This window comes from Pseudophryne corroboree, chromosome 1, assembly GCF_028390025.1.
Source record: "Pseudophryne corroboree isolate aPseCor3 chromosome 1, aPseCor3.hap2, whole genome shotgun sequence".
NCBI lineage: Eukaryota > Metazoa > Chordata > Amphibia > Anura > Myobatrachidae > Pseudophryne > Pseudophryne corroboree.
The window spans coordinates 1,208,692,555-1,208,708,831 of record NC_086444.1 but is presented as its reverse complement, the minus strand read 5'-3'; the positions used below and the strand labels follow the sequence as shown (position 1 = coordinate 1,208,708,831).

The window sequence follows — 16,277 nt, the reverse complement described above, 5'->3', positions numbered from 1 at the left end:
AAGATTAGCCCACTGGGCTATAGGAGACACTGCAAATATGAAGCCAGGTCTGTGCAGGGAGGAAATGGCCGCCAGAGTGAAACTCCTCTGGGCTATGCGATAAAATCTATATAGTGGATAACTGGATTAGTGCTGAGCCACTCTGACTATATCACATTCTCCTCAGCACCATGTGCATTAAACTCACATAAATGCCTATTACACTATAACAGTGGCCGGGGAGCGGAGAATGCTGAGCCCGCTGTACAGAGCAGGAGTTAGCTCCGCCCCCCGGCTATGGCGCCTTATTGCAAAACTAAGCGGGAAGCGAGCTGTACCCTCCGCTGGGCCTGCGAGTCACCGCCGGGGAGCGCTGAGCGCTGAGCCCGCTATACAGCGCTAGTAGAGCCCTGTATCTGCTAGCCGCCGCCGGGGAGTGTTGCGCTGAACAGAGCGCGAGTCGCCGCCTGGGAGCAGGGAGCGCTGAGCTCGCTCTACAGAGCGGGACTTAGCTCCGCCCCCTCCGTACAAGGCGCCAAATTTAAACATTGCTTTGCGCTCGAGCGGGATCCCTGTGCCGGCTCTGTGAGTCGCGCTGAGTGGGTGCGGGGGGTGCGGGGAGCTGGGGGAGCAGAGGGTTATCAGAATGACACACACCCGTTTTTCAGTCAGGGTTGTATAAACACATACTCAGCCTCCCCCAATCATCCTGTCTGTTTCTCCATGAGGAGGACAGGTAAGGATACAATAAAGTACATTACAGCCCCAGAGAGCCCTTCTGGAGTGGGTTGTACAACAATAAACAGATTGCTCTAAAAACATACATAGCCACCACAAATAAAGTATACTTCACTCACCACTGTGTTCTTGGTGGATCGGCCCCGACACACGCCGCACGCAGCGGCGTCCAGCCGGAATCTTCTGTGGTGGGGTGGTCCCGACACAAGCCGCACGCAGCGGTGTCCGACCATTTTTGATACTCACCGCTGCCATGCTGCCGGAATCTTCTGCTGGATGGAGTGGCCGCGACACGCGCCGCACGCAGCGGTGTCCGCCAACTCAGGAGAGCTCAGTGTCTCCCTCAGCCGGGGCCCATCCCTAGCCGCACGCAGCTGCGATGGGACCCCGCCGGCAGCTCCCACGGTGCAGACTGGCAGTGGCAGAGCTGCCAGTCTGTGAGTGTGTGTAAGAAAAATAAAATAATAAAGAAAAAAGAAGAAAATTCTTCAGCTAAACCCAAGTGAACCAGCTACCTCGGGCACTTAACTAAGACTGGCTTGGAGGGGAGATAGTAGGGGAGGAGCTAGCCACAGTGTGAGAATTTTTAAAGTGCCAGCTACCAATACCACCTACTATCTCCCCATTGTAACTACACTCCAGTGGCCCCTAGTGGATGAAGGAGAAATTAACAATGCATACTAAGAAGTAGAGAGAATTTTTAGTACTGTAGAGCGGGATACAGGGAGACTCACCACACTTCCATATCCAAGCAAATACGCTCGTAAGACGCTGAGTGGATTCAGACGCTACTGGTGTACACTGCCGCTCTTGGTAACTGATAACGGACACGGACGCTCACCAACGGACACGGACGCTGAGCGACTTCCACGTGTATGCAGACGCTAAGGCCTGCGACTCGGTCTGGCGGGTTTTATCTCCAGTGTACACAACCGCAGCGTCTAAGCTGCGACCGAGTACCCTCGTGGTAGCGTCTGAGCCGGAAGTGAGGTCATTCAGTTCATGAAACGAGACACCCGCGGGAACTGGCCATGAACTCGGAGGAGGGACGGCCAGGAGAGCGTCTGAATCCCCCTGTTGACTTAAACTCCCAGGATCGCGGCCTCTACCTAGTCCTGGCGCCTATGATCCCCGGGGCGTAGCGCTGTCACACTCGAGATGTTCGGCGCATCAACACACTGTTTGTAGTCTCCACCAAATTAGTGTAGCTGTGTCCTGACCCCTCTAGTAAGAGGAAGTCCATAGACTCACCGTCTCCCCATGCTCCGGCCACAGCCTGGTTACGTCTGCTGGACCTGCTAGAACAGGCATGTCCAAACTGCGGCCCTCCAGCTGTTGAGAAACTACACATCCCAGCATGCTCTGACACAGCTTTAGCATTCACTGACAGCAAAATTGTGTTAGGGCATGCTGGGATATGTAGTTTCACAACAGCTGGAGGGCCGCAGTTTGGACATGCCTGTGCTAGAGCATCCGACACAGACGCCCGTCGAGACAGCACTTATACCCGAAGGTAAGCGTTGTTGCGACCCGGTGGGGAGTTGTTGGAGCGACTCTTTCTAATATGCGTTTAAGACGCTGTTAAGAGAAGTCGCTCAAAAAAACAATATAGTAAGTCTATAAAAAATAAAATAATAAAAGCTTTAGGCTGCTTTATTCACAACAGCCCTGTGACCATGCGGCTTCCTGCCAAACCAAGCAAAAAACTGATCTGACTGAGTCAGTGGGCGGGACTATATAGTGGAGGCCCCAATGCATCCTGGGAGGCCAGAAAGCTCGTGACCGTGTTGGTGCCATTTTCGCTGTCGCTCGACAATATCCCAATGTTATCCTGTGGATAATCCTGTGGACCCAGCCAGAGAAATAGTAAATTCCCGCTCCTGAGCGATATCGTTTACTATATCGCCCAGTGTTTATACAGCAGACAACGAGCGATGCACGACCCTCGTTCTCGGCTGTGCATGCAACTCAATTTGGACTCATCGTCCAAAGCTGCATGGTCCGGCCGGCTGCGGCAGGACGTCACCACGCAATACTGCTAGTGATATCGCACAGTGTGTATACCCGCTGTCAACAATGAGCCAATGCATACAGCAAAACCAACCCAAAAGTTTTTCCAAGGCAAAAAAGGGCCGAGTCAGTCACCTGATCTCAACTAAATCGAGCAGAATCCTAAAGGCGGAAAGACTCACGGACAAAACAAGTGGCACAGCATTACAAAGGAGCAAAGCCAGCATTTGGCAAAGTCCATGGGTTCTAGATCACATTCAAATCCACTGTGGTGTCTTCCAGAGCCAAGCTTATGAAAATTGTGTCAGGGTCCACCTATATATGGGCCTAAGTGATTGCTTGTGAATGTGACCTGCGGATAAGAAGACAAGCTGGGTAACCTGCGGAGTATCTGCCGTTAGCAGTAAAGGCTCTCGCAGTCCAATGGGTGCTAAGACTCCGAGGGCAACAGCCGATGTGACTCACATCTTCCTCTGTTCCTCAGATAGTCGGTGGTCCTCAATCACCTGGAGGGTGATTCCCGAACTCTCAGTCTGCTGCCGCCATTGTTTAAGAACCTAGATGATATTAAAGAGAAAAGTTAATTGTACTACAGAGCAGCACAACCCTGGGATTGGGTGGTCTTTTGTCACGTGTGTACTGCGAGACCCCACAATGTAACAATGTGGGCGACAGAGAATGGTGGTGCATCATGCATCAGAGTGGTATAGGTACAACAATGAAATGATTGGCCGGAAGACACTGCATAACAAACGCTCACACAATGGCATGGCCTGTGACATTAGTGTATATCCAAAGGGGAACTAACTGACATATTAAGCTTTGCCATTTCAGCTTTTTACTCATTAGAACAGTTTGAATCACTGGCTAGGAGCTGTGTAATGTATTTGGTGGTGTTTAGTGACGGACTAGAGACTAGAATTATTATCACAGGTTATGATGTCATCGTCAGCCTTGTACATTTCCACACTGCTATAAGATGACTTGTCAGTAAGTACCATGGCGTAATGACAGTTTGTACTGGCCTACACCTTACCTGGGAGTAAAAGGCCCGGTAGCTCTTGGACTTGGGTAAAAGTGCAAATGTGATGAAGCTGCCAGGAGCACTGAAATGGATGGGCAGGTGAGCGAGCAGGGATCCTTTACACTCTACGATCAGGAGAGCCACGACACTGCTGGAATCCTGCAGGGGGAGACACAGCTTTACGTACAGCAGGGGGGAGATTAGTAACACGTAAGACACAAGTCAGGTACGCTGCTCAGCGGCAGACGTCTCACGGTTGTGCACCGCACACTGCCTCTGTGGCCACCTAATAATTCTGCCGCTGACAGTACGTTCTCTCCAGTATGTCTGATCAGAAGACACTACTGGACAGCCACGGGAGCCAGTATGTTACTCCTTATCCTCCTGGTGGACTGTAACTGGGTACACAGATGCTGCATGATACAAGTCTGCGCCTTACAGGATTTTCACTCCATTTATTATGGGGAAGCCTGGAGAGGGACAAAGCACCCACCAATCAGCTTCTGTCATGTCACAGGCTGCGTTTTAAAAATGACAGTCAGAAGCTGATTGGTTGGTACTTTATCTCACTCTCTGTCATGGTTCACAGCTGCTCAGAGATCTTTACCAAGACCAGAAGAAATGCAGCATGATAGAGGAGATTGCTGTGCACAGAGCTGGACAACAGCCCCAATCCCGGGCACATGTATATTATCATCTGTCAGGAATGTAGGAAGAAAGCTGGCGATGAGCCCAAACTGGAATTACCGCCAACATGCAGCTACTCTGCTGCCAGTGACAATAGGAGGAAGGTCAGTGCTCGGTAAGAGGGGAGATGGTACATCAGTCACTGGAGAATACGGCATGTCAGAGACAACGCACTCTTTCTATTGTCCGGCTCCTGGTTATAGTAAAAAGTTACTGGAAAGGAAATCGAGGAGGATGAGCACAAACGCTGCACGCAGCACATTCGCTGGACAGATAGAAAGTGATAATAAGGACACGCAGTCAGACAGACGGACGCCGCCACTTCCACAAGCGGCACACCATCAGGATATGAGTGACAGACCTAAAACGCTACATAAAGTCTGAGATGCCTAGACAGCAAGCAAGCCATTTTCTGTGATGTCACTGGCTCCTAGTGACTGGATAGGCTGCACTCTCAGTGATGTCACTGGCTCCTAGTGAATGGATAGGCTGCACTCTCAGTGATGTCACTGGCTCCTAGTGAATGGATAGGCTGCACTCTCAGTGATGTCACTGGCTCCTAGTGAATGGATAGGCTGCACTCTCAGTGATGTCACTGGCTCCTAGTGACTGGATAGCCTGCACTCTCAGTGATGTCACTGGCTCCTAGTGAATGGATAGGCTGCACTCTCAGTGATGTCACTGGCTCCTAGTGAATGGATAGGCTGCACTCTCAGTGATGTCACTGGCTCCTAGTGAATGGATAGGCTGCACTCTCAGTGATGTCACTGGCTCCTAGTGAATGGATAGGCAGCATTCTCAGTGATGTCACTAACTCCTAGCGAATGATAGGCTGCATTCTCAGTGATGTCACTAGCTCCTAGCGAATGATAGGCTGCATTCTCAGTGATGTCACTAGCTCCTAGTGAATGGATAGGCTGCATTCTCAGTGATGTCACTAGCTCCTAGTGAATGGATAGGCTGCACTCTCAGTGATGTCACTGGCTCCTAGTGAATGGATAGGCTGCATTCTCAGTGATGTCAAAAAACTGTTAATGTGGTGTTCATTATGAAATAAACACCCCGGAGCAGTGTGAAGTGTATGGAGAATCCTGATTGGCCAGAATGACATGCAGCCAGCATCGTCACTGCACCTTACTGATTCCTGTGGTAAAATCCCTCATTGTGTTAGTCCCTGTAGAATGAACCAGTCACCAATCAGGTTAGGGGTTATTACAGCCAGAGATGTGTGGCCGTAGCGCAGGTTTAGATCAGCCTGTTGGAATGAGCTTTAGGCTGTATATTAATACACACGCAATTGCCCGAAGTTCTACATTAAAACGCACTGTAGGAAGCTCATGGCTCCGTATGTTCTAGGTGCCAGACATGTAACCGCCTGTAGAACAACAATCACTTTTAGAGAGCGGGTACTTACACCATCATGAAACTTGATAGAGGTCATGTGACTCCTCGGTACTGTGATGCTTCCGTGGTTGGGGTGAACAAACAGGACGCCTTCAGAAAAGAAATACAATTTGCCTGGGAAAAAAATAATAATGAGCAAATCATTAAAAATGTATCATGTGGCGGCTGCTCGGGAATAAAACAGAACAGTCCTTCCCAAACGCTGAAAACACAATGTTACCACCGCATTCCCAGGATCCCCGGTGCCTGTCCTCGCAGCCGTTATTCCGGGAGCTCCGCAGTTCCACTAACAGCACCGGAAAACACTGGAGCTGTGTGACACTAATACCGGGTCGCATCTGGGAATTGGAAACGGGCCCTTCCCGGATGTGACCCAGCATTGGACCCTGAGAACGGGCTTCCCAACACGGCAATATGCTATTGGGGGTGGGGATCGTGGTGTCATCGGAGGTGGGTGCGGTAATAGGAGATGACATCATCTCCGCGCCGCCTCTCCCTATGCTGTCAGTGGGTACCGGGTCACATCGACCGGGAAACCCGTTCACACTGCACCTGACCCAGTAATAACCCGGGAATAACCCTTTACTCCCTGGTTGAATTACTGGGTCAGGCGACCTGGGAATTCGGGAGTGACCCTTTCACACTGCACAGTGACCCGCGTCAACCTGGCAACATACTGGGTCGATACCGGATTATTTGTGCGGTGTGAAAGGGGGTATTAAAGAGCGGATGAGGGCAAGAGGAAGACTAAACAGCCATTTAAAAGGGAAGAACGTGTATATACTGGCAGTTAAGGGGTAGTCTATAGTAGTTGTTACAACAACGTTCTCACGTTTATCATTGTATGGGGACTTTTTCTTATTTTGTGACATAAGCTGCAGGTAGGATCGGAGGGCAGGATGGATTACAGGGTACATCACATTAGCCTTACTTACAGTGCATCTATCCCCTACACAGGGGAGGCTGTCACTATCCCATACACATCCAATATTCAGGAGACCACAGACTATCCATTTCCTAGAAACTAGGGCCACCTCTGCGGCATACGGAACGAGTCTTAGAAATACTGTCTCAGTCCACGGGTGATATTATGTAGGTGCCCAGCTCCCCAAATACAGGGTGCCCATAATTAGAATTCCTCTATTTAGAGCTGCCCGCAGCTGTTACAATCACAGCCCTGCATCTGTTCAGCAACTTCAACAAGGAAACTCTCTGCTAACGGAACACACGGCCAGAAGCCTGCTCTGTGGCCCGGGCGTCTTACCTTCCTCAGGCGATATGTGTTGGCTACTGGAACACATGTAGGCCCCGTCTCCACCGGACAGGAAACTCCCGAGAAATGATTCATGTTCCTGCAAAGCAACGGTGACCAATTATACCAGCGTCGCAACCAGTCTATACACTGTATTCACGTCATAGATATGAAATAAGGAGTATGCACTGCGAGGTTAGGAATGACTATCACTAAGAGGACTGACTGGTCGCTCACTCGTACTCACCTTCACAGTATTCTGAGCTCTCTCAGAAAGTTTTACTTCATTATCTTCCACCTGAATAACAAAAAGGGTTGGAAAAGAAATGATTTAGCTTAGAATGACTGAAGGAGATATGTATCATAGCTTGGAGAGAGATAAAGTATCAACCAATAAGCTCCTACAGATGTGTCCTCATACAGGTTCCGTGCAACTCTGTTAACGTTAGGAGTCTATTTTTGCAGAAAATGTGTATAATTTGCAACGTAATGTGACTAAAACAAACAAAGAGCCTGTACTGAGTAATGTGATATATGACACTTGTATATCGTGTGTGACTGAGTCTGTATACGGAGCAGAACAGAATTGGCACTTAGAAAAAAAGAGGATTTTGGTACTTACCGATAAATCCATTTCTCTGAATCGGCTAGGGGACACTGGAGCGTTCCTTAGACATTAGGGGTGTGAAGCTTGCAACCGGAGGTGTGGCACAATCTAAAATTAGTATCGTCTCCCCCTTCACATCCCTCCTCCCTCAGTTTGGAAAATTTGACTGAGAGAATAGGACATGATACTATAGCATCTGGCGAGGAACCGAACCGTACAACATATTAAACAGCATCCAAGAAACAGCTTAAACCGAAAAACTAACACTGTTTGTACAAACTGTTAGAACAAAAACCATAAACACAGCAGGTCGATAGCACCGAGGCGGGCGTCCAGTGTCCCCTAGAGGATTCAGAGAAATGGATTTATCGGTAAGTACCAAAATCCTCTTTTCTCTTTCATCCACTAGGGGACACTGGAGCGTTCCTTAGACATTAGCGGACGTCCCAAAGTTATCCCCCAGGGAGGGAGTGCTGTCTGTAGCCTGCAAAAGCAAACGTCCGAACTTAGAATCTTCGGACACAAAGGTATCAAACCAGGAAAATTTTGCGAACGTGTGGGCTGGGGACCACGTCGCAGCTCTGCAAAGTTGAGTAGTGGAAACACCTCTGGCAGCCACCCAGAAGGCACCCACCGATTGGGTGGTATGAGCACCCGTCTGTACCGAAACCTGTTTACCACAGGAAATATAAGCCTGCCTAATGGCAAGTCTAATCCATCGAGACAGAGACTGCTTAGAAGCCGGCCAACCCTTCTTTGGCCCATCATCAAAGACAAACAAATGGTCTGACTTCCTGAAGGACGACGTAACGTGTACGTACACCCGCAACGCTCGGACAACATCCAAGGACACGTCCCCATCTGCGAGACACTGGAAAGATGGAACCACAATTGGCTGGTTTACATGAAACCCCAAAACAACCTTAGGAAAGAAATCCGCTCTTGTACGGAGTTCCGCCCGATCCTCAAGAAAAATTAAAAAAGGACTCTTACACGATAAGGCTCCTAACTCAGAAAACCTGTCTAGCCGAAGCCAAGGCCAGCAACAACGTTCCCTTCCAAGAGAGATATTTCAGGTCTGTTCTCGGTAACGGCTCAAAGAGTGGCGATTTCAAAAAATCAAACACCAAATTTAAATTCCATGGAGCATTGGGATGATGAAAAGGGGGCTGTATCTTTAGAACCCCCTGCAAAAAGGTTTGAACCCCTGGCAATGATGCCAACCGCTGTTGAAAAAGGATGGAAAGAGCAGACACTGGAAACTTCAGAGATCCCAGCCGCAGACCTAACTCTAGGTCGGCCTGAAGGAAAAGTAAAAGTCTGGATAAGTGGAAGGTCGTCGAATTCCATCCACGATCCTGACACCAGTCTATGTACTTCTTCCAAATTCTGTAGTAGTGCATGGCTGTGACCGGCTTCCTAGCTGCAATCATCGTAGGAATGGCCGTTCTAGGTATCCCTCTGTTCTTTAAGATCCGGGTTTCAATAGTCACGCCGTTAAACGCAGCCTGTTCAGATCCAGGTGGTGAAACGGGCCTTGAGATAGCAGGCCCTCTTCTTTCTGAGGTAACCGCCAAGGGTCGTCCGCTAACAACCCTTGTAGATCAGAGTACCAACTCCTGCGTGGCCATGCGATTAGAATCGCCCACACTCGTTCTCGTTTCGACCTCTTCAGAACCCACGGTATGAGTGGAAAAGGTGGAAAGATGTAAACCTTTTTGTAACACCAAGAAAGTGTTAATGCGTCCACTCCTTCTGTTGCTGGATCCCTTGTGCTGGACACATGTCTGGGCAGCTGATGGTTCTGTTGCGACGCCATTAGGTCGACCTGAGGTAGACCCCATCTCCTGACCACCATGTTGAAAATCCGTGGATGCAGGCACCACTCACCCGGATGCATGTCCTGGCGACTGAGATAATCTGCTTCCCAGTTCTCCACTCCTGGAATGAACACTGCCGAGAGGATGGCGTTTCACCTTTCCGCCCACAACCAGATCCTTGTGGCTTCTTTTAACGCCATCCTGCTCTTTGTTCCCCCTTGACGGTTTATGTAAGCCGTTGTTGTGACAGTGTCTGACTGTATCCGTACGTAATGACCCATGACTAGGTCTTCGGCCAAGAGAAGCGCATTGTAAACTGCTCTTAGTTCGAGAATGTTTATGGTTATCCCTGAAACAGACAGTCTTCTAGGATGGCACCCCAACCACTGAGATTGGCGTCCGTTGTCAGGATCCTCCAATCCCAAATGCTGAATCTCCTCCCTGCTGCGAGATTCTTGTGTAACGACCACCATATCAAGGAGACTCGTACTTTCGGTTGAAGTCGGATTCTCCGATGAAGAAGCCAGTGCAACCCTGCTCTCTGAGCAATGAGGTTCATCTGGAATGGTCGGGAGTGAAGTCTGCCGTACTGGAGAGCTTCGAACATACCTGAGCCACTAACTTCTGTATGTCCTGGATCTTGGACTGTGGCAAGAAAATTTTCAATTTCACCGTGTCCAAGATGAGACCTAGGAACTGAATCCGTAGAGTTGGAATGAGATTGGATTTCTGGAAATTCACTATCCACCCGTGTTGAATGAGAATTCGGTGAGATGTCTGAGCCTCCATTATTAACTTCTGTTGAGAGGAGGCCTTGATCAGAAGATCGTCTAGATAAGGTATTATCGTGACCCCTAATAGTCTCAATCCTGCAACCATGACCGCCATGATCTTCGTGAAGATCCTTGGGGCTGATGATAGGCCGAATGGTAGAACTCTGAATTGGTAATGATCCCTCACCAGTGCAACCTTAGGTAAGCTTGGTGGGGAGACCAAATAGGGATATGCAGGTATGCATCCTTTATGTCTATGGACACCATGAACTCTCCCTGCAATGACTGACTGGATTGATTCCATATTGAATTTGTAAACCCTTTGAAACTGGATTAAAACTTTTAAATTGAGTATCGGCCTGACCGTCCCATCCGGCTTTGGCATGACAAAAAGACTGGAATAGAACCCCGTTCCTCTCTGAGAGGTAGGAACTGGAACAATGACTTCTGACTGTAGTAATTTCTGAACTGCCGTCAGTAGTGCTTCTGCCTTCTGAGGGCACCGAGGTAAACCCATTGTAAAAAACTGACTGTGAGGTCTCTCTTGGAAATCTATTTTGTGTGAGATTATGTTGTTTATCCAACATTCTGGTGAGGTGTTGGCCCATATGTCCTGAAAACCTTCCAGACGTGCGCCCACCAGGGGGAACCCCAGGTGAGCTCGGAGACCGTCATGCCACGGTCTTGTCAGCAGGTTTCTCCTGCTTTCTGGGTGTTGCCTGTGAGCGGCCTCTACCTCTGCCCCCACGTGCCGGCGCCCGAAACCTCTTCCTCGGGCTCGAAAGGCCTGAGATCTGAACGAATTAAACAGTGGACCCGAATAACCTCTGTTAACCTGTGGAATGGTTCTCGTATAAGGAGTAGGTAGGAATGTGGACTTCCCTACCGTAGCCTGTGCAATCCAGTTGTCCAACTCTGGACCGAAAAGCATTTCACCCCCAAAGGGAATGGATTCCACCGCCTTCTTGGTGTCAGAGTCTCCTTGTCATTCTCTGAGCCATAAAATCCGTCCAGCCGATATGGAGATGCGCGATGCAATCCTGCTAACATACTTTGAGGTCTGACACAAGTATGAAGCAGATTCTCGAATGTGTTCCGCCAATTGGGTAATCTCTTCCAAGCTATTTTTCTCCTCAATAGCCTGTAAAATACGGCTCGCCCATGCTCCCATGGCCTTGTTAACCCAAACACAGATGAGCGTAGGTCTCTGTGCCGCATCTGCTGCCACAAAAATCGACTGAAGCATTCCTAGTGAGGCATCTACTACCGGCGGAGTTCCCCATTTATCCATTACCCCTTTAGGTAAAGGGTAAGTTACTTGAAACCGTTTTGGAAATTGAAAATGTTTGTCAGCTTGTTTCCAAGCCTCCTCCATTTGAGATTGGAGGGATTTAGGAATGGGAAACACTGCTGAACGGCCATTTGGGATTCGAACAATTCGAATTCTTCAGGCTCCGTTACTTCTTCTACCTTAGAGGCTAGGAGCTCCTTCACCGCTTCAGTTAAAGACTCAAGACCTGAGATTGCCGTGTCCTCTTCTGGAAAATCGGCATCTAGGGTAGATTCAATTAACTCACCTTTATGGTATAATATGAAGAGTTCTTTTAACTGCCTTGCGCACATTTGTTTCTGTATGTGCGGGCGGCGTTAACTTAATGAGAAATTCCCTCGTCTTAAAGAATTCAGCAGATCCATTCCGATTGCTGCTTGCGTGATTCTCCCATGACCTAGCCGGAGCACTGCTCCCAGGTGGAGCGTCCTTGTCCAAGCAGGAGTCGCACACCCCAGAGCTGCAAACCCGCGTGTTCTTCCTGTTACATTTCGTACAAACATAACAGGTCTCTGGCTTCTACCGCCTCCCGGTTGGTGCTTTAGGCATGTTGTTTAAATCCCCTACCAGGGTATTATGCGGCGCTTTCACCCTTTAAATTAGGAAGAGAAAGGCTGCGAGAGATGACGGAAGCGAAGGTATCGGACCCGGCTGGAATTACTGTTCCCTTCCTTACATAGAAAAAGCAACAGGACACAATTGATAAATAATAAAAAATAAAAATGTAAACACCAGCCGACATGCAACCCTCACACTGCAACTGTAACACAGCTACGATGGTAGAGTTGGCATCACTTGCTTCCTCGTATTTTCAGTAGGATCTTTGCACCAGAATTCCTTTGAAAATAAATCATTGATATTATATCACAGTAGATCCTCATAGTATTCCCTATCTAGCTTTATATAAATATATATATATAATAAGAATTTACTTACCGATAATTCTATTTCTCATAGTCCGTAGTGGATGCTGGGGACTCCGAAAGGACCATGGGGAATAGCGGCTCCGCAGGAGACTGGGCACAAAGTAAAAGCTTTAGGACTAGCTGGTGTGCACTGGCTCCTCCCCCTATGACCCCCCTCCAAGCCTCAGTTAGGATACTGTGCCCGGACGAGCGTACACAATAAGGAAGGATTTTGAATCCCGGGTAAGACTCATACCAGCCACACCAATCACACCGTACAACTTGTGATCTGAACCCAGTTAACAGCATGATAACAGAAGGAGCCTCTGAAAAGATGGCTCACAACAACAATAACCCGATTTTTGTAACAATAACTATGTACAAGTAATGCAGACAATCCGCACTTGGGATGGGCGCCCAGCATCCACTACGGACTATGAGAAATAGAATTATCGGTAAGTAAATTCTTATTTTCTCTAACGTCCTAGTGGATGCTGGGGACTCCGAAAGGACCATGGGGATTATACCAAAGCTCCCAAACGGGCGGGAGAGTGCGGATGACTCTGCAGCACCGAATGAGAGAACTCCAGGTCCTCCTCAGCCAGGGTATCAAATTTGTAGAATTTAGCAAACGTGTTTGCCCCTGACCAAGTAGCTGCTCGGCAAAGTTGTAAAGCCGAGACCCCTCGGGCAGCCGCCCAAGATGAGCCCACTTTCCGTGTGGAATGGGCTTTTACAGATTTTGGCTGTGGCAGGCCTGCCACAGAATGTGCAAGCTGAATTGTACTACAAATCCAACGAGCAATCGTCTGCTTAGAAGCAGGAGCACCCAGCTTGTTGGGTGCATACAGGATAAACAGCGAATCAGATTTCCTGACTCCAGCCGTCCTGGAAACAAATTTTCAGGGCCCTGACTACGTCCAGCAACTTGGAATCCTCCAAGTCCCTAGTAGCCGCAGGCACCACAATAGGCTGGTTTAAGTGAAATGCTGAAACCACCTTAGGGAGAAATTGAGGACGAGTCCTCAATTCTGCCCTGTCCGTATGAAAAATTAGGTAAGGGCTTTTATAGGATAAAGCCGCCAATTCTGAGACACGCCTGGCTGAAGCCAGGGCTAACAGCATTACCACTTTCCATGTGAGATATTTTAAGTCCACAGTGGTGAGTGGTTCAAACCAATGTGATTTTAGGAATCCCAAAACTACATTGAGATCCCAAGGTGCCACTGGAGGCACAAAAGGAGGCTGTATATGCAGTACTCCCATGACAAACGTCTGAACTTCAGGAACAGAAGCCAGTTCTTTTTGGAAGAATATTGACAGGGCCGAAATTTGAACCTTAATGGACCCTAATTTGAGGCCCATAGACAGTCCTGTTTGCAGGAAATGCAGGAAACAACCCAGTTGAAATTCCTCTGTAGGGGCCTTCCTGGCCTCGCACCACGCAACATATTTACGCCAAATACGGTGATAATGTTGTATGGTTACATCCTTCCTGGCTTTGATCAGGGTAGGGATGACTTCATCCGGAATGCCTTTTTCCTTCAGGATCCGGCGTTCAACCGCCATGCCGTCAAACGCAGCCGCGGTAAGTCTTGGAACAGACATGGTCCCTGCTGGAGCAGGTCCTTTCTTAGAGGTAGAGGCCACGGGTCTTCCGTGAGCATCTCTTGAATTTCCGGGTACCAAGTCCTTCTTGGCCAATCCGGAGCCACGAGTATAGTCTTTACTCCTCTCCTTCTTATGATTCTCAGTACTTTTGGTATGAGAGGAAGAGGAGGGAACACATACACTGACTGGTACACCCACGGTGTTACCAGAGCGTCCACAGCTATTGCCTGAGGGTCCCTTGACCTGGCGCAATATCTGTCCAGTTTTTTGTTGAGGCGGGACGCCATCATGTCCACCTTTGGTTTTTCCCAACGGTTCACAATCATGTGGAAGACTTCTGGGTGAAGTCCCCACTCCCCCGGGAGAAGATCGTGTCTGCTGAGGAAGTCTGCTTCCCAGTTGTCCACTCCCGGAATTAACACTGCTGATAGTGCTATCACCTGATTTTCCGCCCAGCGAAGAATCCTTGCCACTTCCATCATTGCCCTCCTGCTTCTTGTGCCGCCCTGTCTGTTTACGTGGGCGACTGCCGTGATGTTGTCCGACTGGATCAACACCGGCTGACCCTGAAGCAGAGGTCTTGCCTGACTTAGGGCATTGTAAATGGCCCTTAGTTCCAGGATATTTATGTGAAGTGACGTTTCCATGCTTGACCACAAGCCCTGGAAATTTCTTCCCTGTGTGACTGCTCCCCAGCCTCTCAGGCTGGCATCCGTGGTCACCAGGACCCAATCATGAATGCCGAATCTGCGGCCCTCTAGGAGATGAGCACTCTGTAACCACCACAGGAGAGACACCCTTGTCCTTGGAGACAGGGTTATCCGCTGATGCATTTGAAGATGCGATCCGGACCATTTGTCCAGCAGATCCCACTGAAAAGTTCTTGCGTGGAATCTGCCGAATGGAATCGCTTCGTAAGAAGCCACCATCTTTCCCAGGACCCTTGTGCATTGATGTACTGACACTTGGCCTGGTCTTAGGAGGTTCCTGACTAGGTCGGATAACTCCTTGGCTTTCTCCTCCGGGAGAAACACCTTTTTCTGTACTGTGTCCAGAATCATCCCTAGGAACAGCAGACGTGTCGTCGGAATCAGCTGCGATTTTGGAATATTTAGAATCCATCCGTGCTGTCGTAGTACTACTTGAGATAGTGCTACTCCGACCTCTAACTGTTCTCTGGACCTTGCCCTTATCAGGAGATCGTCCAAGTAAGGGATAATTAAGACGCCTTTTCTTCGAAGAAGAATCATCATTTCGGCCATTACCTTGGTAAAGACCCGGGGTGCCGTGGACAATCCAAACGGCAGCGTCTGAAACTGATAGTGACAGTTCTGTACCACAAACCTGAGGTACCCTTGGTGAGAAGGGCAAATTGGGACATGGAGGTAAGCATCCTTGATGTCCAGAGACACCATATAGTCCCCTTCTTCCAGGTTCACTATCACTGCTCTGAGTGACTCCATCTTGAACTTGAACCTTTTTATGTAAGTGTTCAAGGATTTCAGATTTAAAATGGGTCTCACCGAGCCGTCCGGCTTCGGTACCAAAAACAGCGTGGAATAATACCCCTTTCCCTGTTGTAGGAGGGGTACCTTGATTATCACCTGCTGGGAATACAGCTTGTGAATGGCTTCCAATACCGCCTCCCTGTCGGGGGGAGACGTTGGTAAAGCAGACTTCAGGAACCGGCGAGGGGGAGACGTCTCGAATTCCAATTTGTACCCCTGAGATACTACCTGCAGGATCCAGGGGTCCACTTGCGAGTGAGCCCACTGCGCGCTGAAATTCTTGAGACGGGCCCCCACCGTGCCTGAGTCCGCTTGTAAGGCCCCAGCGTCATGATGAGGACTTGGCAGAAGCGGGGGAGGGCTTCTGTTCGTGGGAAGAGGCTGTTTGCTGCAGTCTTTTTCCCTTTCCTCTGCCCCGGGGCAGATATGAGTGGCCTTTTGCCCGCTTGCCCTTATGGGGACGAAAGGACTGAGCCTGAAAAGACGGTATCTTTTTCTGCTGCGAGGTGACTTGGGGTAAAAAGGTGGATTTTCCAGCCGTTGCCGTGGCCACCAGGTCAGATAGACCGACCACAAATAACTCCTCCCCTTTATACGGCAATACTTCCATATGCCGTTTGGAATCCGCA

At 49.2% G+C, this 16,277-nt stretch overlaps 1 protein-coding gene across 1 annotated transcript in view; it reads right to left on the bottom strand.

Annotated features, from left to right (window-relative positions):
- The window catches only part of DNAAF9 (dynein axonemal assembly factor 9), a 233,853-nt gene that overhangs the window by 109,784 nt on the left and 107,792 nt on the right, over window positions 1-16,277 (bottom strand). Inside the window, exons 19-23 of the mRNA XM_063925341.1 lie at window positions 7,342-7,392; window positions 7,107-7,194; window positions 5,853-5,956; window positions 3,764-3,910; window positions 3,193-3,284 (exon numbers count right to left, since the gene is read on the bottom strand). Coding sequence (XP_063781411.1) covers window positions 3,193-3,284; window positions 3,764-3,910; window positions 5,853-5,956; window positions 7,107-7,194; window positions 7,342-7,392 — 482 coding nt within the window. The remainder of the gene's footprint in view (window positions 1-3,192; window positions 3,285-3,763; window positions 3,911-5,852; window positions 5,957-7,106; window positions 7,195-7,341; window positions 7,393-16,277) is intronic.